This window comes from Orycteropus afer, unplaced genomic scaffold (assembly GCF_000298275.1).
Source record: "Orycteropus afer afer isolate SDZICR_OR568_19922 unplaced genomic scaffold, OryAfe1.0 scaffold00048, whole genome shotgun sequence".
Taxonomy (NCBI): Eukaryota; Metazoa; Chordata; class Mammalia; order Tubulidentata; family Orycteropodidae; genus Orycteropus; species Orycteropus afer.
This window is the reverse complement of record NW_006921635.1, coordinates 11,466,114-11,473,545: the sequence shown is the minus strand read 5'-3', so window position 1 is coordinate 11,473,545 and position 7,432 is coordinate 11,466,114. Positions and strand designations below refer to the sequence as shown.

The 7,432-nt window shown below is 50.3% G+C and overlaps 1 protein-coding gene across 1 annotated transcript in view; it reads left to right on the top strand.

The window, feature by feature from the left end:
* KSR2 (kinase suppressor of ras 2) overlaps positions 1-7,432 on the top strand; it is a 516,639-nt gene that overhangs the window by 434,247 nt on the left and 74,960 nt on the right. Inside the window, exons 13-14 of the mRNA XM_007938202.1 lie at positions 2,019-2,067; positions 4,580-4,947. Coding sequence (XP_007936393.1) covers positions 2,019-2,067; positions 4,580-4,947 — 417 coding nt within the window. The remainder of the gene's footprint in view (positions 1-2,018; positions 2,068-4,579; positions 4,948-7,432) is intronic.

Below are 7,432 nucleotides of genomic sequence, written 5' to 3'. Positions count from 1 at the left end.
GACTGTGACCAGAGTCTGGGGCAGGCTAGGACCTAACTTCAACTTGATTGGTTTCCCACCCCACATTTTTGCCTGCTTAGTTTTTCTTCCTGCTCCTTTCACTGCCCCCATCTTTTCTGACCTGTGTTAGAGACGTTATTAAAGACCCAGAGGGTACAGTTTTGGAATCAAAGCAGAAGCAATTGGCTGGGGGCTATTGTGCTGACATCCAGCTTCGGATCATTTCTCTGCTGCACGTAAACCAATTTCACAATTTGTGCAAGACGAACTCCAGGTTATTAACTGACAGCGAGTGCCAGTGAAAAACAGAGTCAGTAGCCGCGTGCGATCTGCTTAAGTGTGCGTGGAGTGATGCGAATAAACTCTTTGCAGAAGGGAAATAATTCAATTGCCCGGCTGCTGTAATCATGCCTCGGTGCAGAGAGGAGGATGCCTTGTCTTGCCGTCAGGGGCGAGGACAGGCTCCAGCTTCACTTCCCCACTCGCGTCTCCTCCGGTGCACCAAGTTCCCAGCACACCCGCTGTCGCTGTGCACTTTCACTCTGCCCTGCAGCCTGAACTACAAGTGATTGGTTAATATGATGGCAAAGGACTCTCTGACCCACCCCGTTTTCAGACTCCCCTTCAGCCCCCATCACTGGAGTCTGTCTGCAGGGTCTATAGCTTCCTGGGGGCTGAGGCTCAGAAGAGGGGAGTCATCAAAATGAGGGAGTCGAGGGAGAATCTGCTTCCACTGGAAATAGACAAGGATGTGGTGTGTCCATTGCGAGTTCCTCCTCCCACCAGTTCCAACTCTTCCAGTTACTGTCTCCCCGCTACACCCTGCAGACACGCACAATCCTCTGCTCTAAAAACACACCTCTAACACACACTGTGGCCCATACCCACCTCCCATGCTGTGCACTCCCCTCACACCCCCAACACATACCCAGCTGCACCGTCAACATACAGTGTGGTGCCCAGTACTCTCACTATGTACTCCTGATTCATCCACTCACTGGACAGTCCCTACACAGAGCACAGCCCATAACATCCACACAATACTTGGTGTGTACTTGGCACACACACACACACACACACAGAGTTTTGCAGCACCCATACTCAGCATGTTCATGTACTGAGACATGTGCTCTCACACACACCCTGGGTCTCCTCACTGACTCAACTCACTGCTGTCAAGTCGGACCCGACTCGTAGGGACCCCTCCTTGGGTTTCCAAGGCAGTATCACTACAGAAGTAGATTGCCCAACCTTCCTTCCAAGGAGTGGCTTGTCTCCTAGTCTGCTACAATCTCACTTCTTCTTTCTTCCTCATTCTCACTCTACACATCTTGACTCAATGCGATTGGCAAGGTCCCACTCAAACACTGGGAACTTTCCACATCTATCTAGCAATTCTTCTCTCCTTGGAAGGTCCATCCTGCCTCATTCATTCCTACCTGACTTTGGGCCCCTGTGACTTTTACTGTCTATGTACAACATCTCATACTTGCTTCAGTTCCTTCAGTACTAATACACTGCCTTACAGTCAGGAGCCATGCCAGTTTCACCTCTCTCTCCCTCTTAGGGCCTAGTACCACACCTGGCATGTCATTCTCGCAAATGAATGAATGAATAGACAAACAAATGAACATGAAAATCCTCCAAGAGATTCTGGCTCTGAATCAGCCTCAGTGGATCTGATATATTCTCTCTTTGCAAACACCTAGGGGGTCCAATGATTGTACCCCAGGCATGTAGGCAAGTTTATAAGGAAGCTGCCAGGTGGGTGGAAACCAAAGCAAGAACAAAATCTGAGCCCCCCGCATCCCAGGAAATCTACTGAAAACAATGTTGTTGTACACTGCTTGTGTATGGTGGGTTGTGCCTTAGTACAGACATGTAGCATGGGCATGAAATGTGAAGGGAGGGCCTGGGGGTGAGAACTCTGCATCCTGGAGCTCTCCAGCCCTGAGTAAACTCAACGCATGGCCCTACCTTCTTACCTAAGGGTCACATTTGTTTTTCTCTCTTTAAAGCTTGGAAGGAAATCCATTACTTCAAATTGAAGTGGAGCCGACCTCGGAGGTAGGAACCTGAGACCAGTGAAACGACTTTTTCCAGGCCTACCCAGAATGTGGCAAAGCCATTTGATGTCTTCAATGACGCAGAGGGCTTGGGGCGGGTTGGGGGTGGTGGCGTGCAGAGTCCCTGTTTGATGGAACAGGCGCCGGCCCCTCCCGGCACCAAGCCTAATGAACCGTTACATGGTGTGCATCACGGAAAAGCAAGTTGTGCGGAAGTTGGCAAAGGACTTGAGTTCTTAGCTGAAGAATCAGCTCAGAGCTGGGTGACTGCTGAAGAGGTTGTACCCCACGGCCTTGGAGAAAATAATGGGGGGGAGGTGGGGATCTTGGGGAGAGTGCTGAGAACCTTCTGGGGCTTTGTCTCACCTTGTCAGAGCAGACCGATGAAGTTCCCACCCTTAGGCTCTGCCAGTGTGTCCCCCAGCTGGAAAGAATCGAGTCTGAGTGTCCAGGGAAAATTATTGTCTTTTCTGGAATATGTGGTACTTGCAAGTGATTCTAGGAGAAGCCAGTGTTTTGTCTGTCTTTTCTTCTGCATGTGTGGGCGGGGCTGCCTTGCTCAGGTGCTTTGGGTCAGGTAGACCTGCACCACTCAAGAGGCCCCCTTGGCAGGGCTGCCTCTGCAGGGCCCAGGGCCCCTGGGCATCCTCACTGGTTTGGTCACCTTCTGCTCCCACAATCCAGCAGAAGAATCCCAGAGGCAAGGTACCCTCACCCCAGGAACCCCCAGACACTGTGCAGAGAAGGTGGGTCCCTTGAGAGCTTAACCACAGTGGTTGTCACACTTAAAGTATGCCTGAATCACATGGGTGTGTATGTTAAAAATGCTGATTCCTGGCCCTCACTTGCTGAGAGTCACACTCAGTAGGCCTGGGTGGGCCCCAGAACTCTAAATTTTCTCCGGCATCCCGGGGAAGTTGGATACAGGTGGTCTGGTGTATGCAAAGAACTGTATAGGCTTTCATTCCATTTAAAACCTCACACCACTCCCAGAAGCAGTTTTTATCACCCCTACTTTATAGTGAAGAAAGGGAGACTCAGAGAACTGAACTGCCTTGCCTAAGTGACACAGAGGCCAGGTTCAAGTTCACTTGGTCTGACTGTTGAGCCCATCTGATAACTTCACATGAGGCAGTGGTGGTCCAGAGGTAGAAGTCTCACCTTTCCTGGGGGAGACCATGGTTCAGTTTGTAGCCAGTACACCTTAAGTTCAGCCACCCCCGCCTGTTAGTGGACACTTGTGTCTTGCTCTGATGAGGAACAGGTTTCAGCTGAACTTCCAGACTCAGACAGACTAGGAAGAAAGACCTGGTAATCTACTTCTGAAAATCGGCCAGTGAAAACCCTATGGATCACAGAGTTTCGATCCACAGTTATTCCCGGGGATGGCGCAGGACCGTGCAGCATGTCAGTCCCTTGCGCGTGGGGTCACTATGAGAGGGGAGCTGGCTGGATGGCTGCTGACAGCAGTGACAAGCCCTGCCCCCCCGGCTGCCCTAGCGAGCCCTGCCACGGGAGCTCGGGCCTCTTCCAGCTTCCACCTGGTCTGTGCCAGATTCCCTGGGGGAAGCCAGGCACTTTGTGCTGAGGGCTGTGACAGGGTATATGCTGATGCATCTGTACCCGTATACCTGTACTGTTACCTTTATCACGGGGTCCCTGGGTGGCACACGTGGTTAACTCCCTCACTAGTAACCAAAAGGTTAATGCTTGGGGTCCACCCAAAGGCACCACAGAGGGAAGGCCTGGTGAACTGCTTCCAAAAAATCAGCCTTTGAAAACCCTGTGAAGCACAGTTATGCTCTGACACCAGTGGGGTTGCCGTGAGTTGGAAATGCCTGCATGACACCGGCTGCCTTTTTGTTTTGGGATCTTTATCACATGCATATCAATGTTTCTGTTGTTATGTGCCGTCGAGTCGGACCTGACTCACAGTGACCCCTCCTTGGGTTTCCGAGGCAGTATCTCTACGGAAGTAGATTGTCTCATCTTCCTTCCGAGGAGTGGCTGGTGGTTTGAACTGCCAGCCTTCTGGTTAGCAGTCAAGTGCCTTAGGCACAATGCTATCAATAGGCAAGTGAAAACAGGGAGGTGAACAGGAAGGCGTCAGCCAGTAGGAGTTGAGAGACCTGAATTTTAATCCAAGCTCTCCCTGGCTGTGTGACCTAGAGGAAGACACTTGGTGTGATCCACCCACCCAGTTACCTGGGACTGAGGGATTTTTCCTGGCTTGTGGGTGTTCCAGTGCTAAAACCAGGACAGTCCCAGCAAGCAGAGCAGGTGGTCCTTCTAACATTTCTCCTCTCTGAGCCTCTGTTTTCATCTCTGCAAGCACAAGAGAGTTGGGTTATAATGATGTCCTATTTAGCTGCTTCATTGTTGGATTCTAGGCAAGAGCTCCCTGGGTGGGAGAGACAATGCAGACCCACTCACGCACAGGGGCCCCTACAGGACCTCATGCTGAGGCCGGGCGGTGGCAGCAGGAGCTCTGACCTCTCCCCCTCTGGCCACAGAATGAAGAGGCCCACGATGAGGCCGAGGAGTCAGAGGATGACTTTGAGGAGATGAACCTGTCCCTCCTCTCGGCCAGGAGCTTCCCGCGCAAGGCCAGCCAGACCAGCATCTTCCTTCAGGAATGGGACATCCCCTTCGAGCAGCTGGAGATCGGCGAGCTCATTGGAAAGGGCCGCTTTGGGCAGGTGTACCACGGCCGCTGGCATGGTGAGGTGGCCATCCGGCTGATAGACATCGAGAGGGACAACGAGGACCAGCTGAAGGCTTTCAAGCGGGAGGTGATGGCCTACAGGCAGACACGGCACGAGAATGTCGTCCTCTTCATGGGCGCCTGCATGAGCCCGCCCCACCTGGCCATCATCACAAGGTCAGTCCCCCCAGGCGTGGAGTCCGCAGGCTTTGCTTCTTGTCGCCTTCCTGGGGAGTGGGAGTTCTGGTTAACGCAGCACTCTGGCTAAAGAGCTCTACCATTCAGCAGCTTAGAGGGCTTTGAGATTTGTGATTCCAGAAAGTACTTTTAATGGTATGACTCTTTAGTATAACAGTGCCTTGGAAAGAGTTGAAAATTGGTTCCCTCTGTTCCAAGTATTTGTGTAACAAAACATCTGAGACTCTCACTCTCCATCCATGTATACAGTCGAGTGGATTGGATCAAGGGTCAGCAATTTTCTTCTAAAACGGGCCCAGTGGTGAATATTTTTACCTTTGCGAACCATGTTGTAACTACTCAACTCTGCCATCGTTGTACAAAAGCAGCCATGAACACACATAAACAAATCAGTGTGGCTGTGTGCCAATAAAACTTTATTTACAGAAACAGACAGCGGGCCGGATTTGTCCTGCAGGCCATGTTGGCTGACCCTTAGACTAGGATTCTGATAAATATCACCCTGGCTTTCACTGTGCCAAGCACATCTGCAGGAATTTACCATCATTGCTATGAATATCCAGGATCTGTGGCCTATAGGTGCACAGAAGAGGTAGTTGACAGAAACTGACACTAAAAAAGGTCAGATAATGGTGACTTTCTTGGCCTCCCTCTCTCTAACCTCACCCAGTAACTTGGGGCACTGAAAATGTAAATGCCTTTGGTTTAGTTGAGTGGGTGGGAATAGCTCTTTGGTGTATTTTTAAACTCTGATGTTTGCTCCCCTGTTGTATTAGGATTGGGCATGACAGTGATGTTCTTGGTATGGTTTGGGATGTCAAGGGTCAATAAGGAGCCCTCTCCTTCCCATACTCAAACTGTAAGATCCCAAATACACAAGGTGCACATCTTGGCAGGAGCTGAAGCAGGAGCTGTGGACTCAGGGAAGGGTTGGGGTGCCTTTGGTCACTTCTCCATTGAAACAAAGCCTCTCTGAGTCCATTGATATGATCCCGGTGATTAGTGGTGGTTTGGGGCTGCTATTGGCTCCAACTCACGGCAAACACAATGAACCGCCTAGTCCTGCATCATCTCCATGGTAGTTGATATGTTCATGTCCATTGCTGTTGTCACTGTGTATTCTGAGTGCCTTCCAACTAGCACTTCACTGCTACCCAAAAGGTTCAAACCCACCAGCTGCTCCATGGAGGGTAGATGGTGAAATCTACTTCAGTAAAGACTGACCTCCTCGGAAACCCAAAGGAAGTCTCTATGAGTTGGAATCAACTTGATGGCAGTGTTTGGTTTGGTTGGGTTTTTTCAACCTAGACGGTATGCTGCTATGATCTGTAGGGTTTCCATGGGCTAATTTTTGGAGGTAGATCACCAGGCCTTTCTTCCTGGTCTGTCTTAGTCTGAAAGCTTTGCTGAAACCTGTTCACTGTGGGTAACCCTGCTGATACTTGAAATACTGGTGGCATCCCTTCCATCATCATAATAACATGCAAGCCACCACAGTAGGACAAACTGATGAGTGATCAGTAGAAGGTATGTTATTGTCTCTCATCCTTGGTGATGCAGTTGGTGGGCTGACTAGAGCCCATGTGTAGAGTGACAGGTGCTTGCAAGGGACTGGAGATCTAGCAATGGCCATTCAACTTCCATAAACTAGAATTAAAATGGTGAATCTCAGCTCTGCACGGAAGAGGCCCTCAAATAATCAGCTTCAATAATATTCAGGGCTTGAGTTGTTCTGACTGTGTGAGTGTATCAGTAAGCTTTTGCTGAGTGACAAACCACCCCCAAACATGGTGATTTCTGTCTATTCTGGGGACACTTCTGGTGTGAGCAAGGCTCAGTAACTGGGCTTTTGTAGGTGTCTGTGGTCATTGCTAAGTTGATTGGATGCCCTTAATCCCATGTCTGCTGGTTGGCAAACTGTCAGCTGTGGTGCCTTGCGTGTCATCTTCATGGCCTCTCATCCTCCAACAGGCTACCTCGGGCTCATTACGATGGTGGTCTCAGAGTTCCCAGTACAGCAACAGATCAAGTCCTAGTGCACAAGTGTTTTTTAAGCCTCTTCTGATGTCACATTGGCTAGTGGCCATTGGCCAAAGCAAGCTACATGGTCTACCTAGCTTCAACACCAGTTACTGTCAAGTCCTCTCTGACTCATGGCAACTCCCTGTGTGTCAGAATAGAACTGAGCTCTGTAGGGTTTCCATTGCCTGATTTTGTTGAAGTAGATTGCCAAACCTCTCCTCCAAGTTACTCTGGGTGAGCTCGAACTAGAACTTCTCAGTTAGAAGCCAAGCACATTCACCATTTACACAGCCCAGGGACCCACCTAGGTTCCAGATGTGGGGGCACAGACTCTGCCTCTTGATGGGAGGATCTGCAACATCACATGGCAAGAACAAAGGTGCAGGAGAGGGTAAACCTGTGGCCATTTTCAGAATCTACCAGAGGGAGACTTGGATGTCCT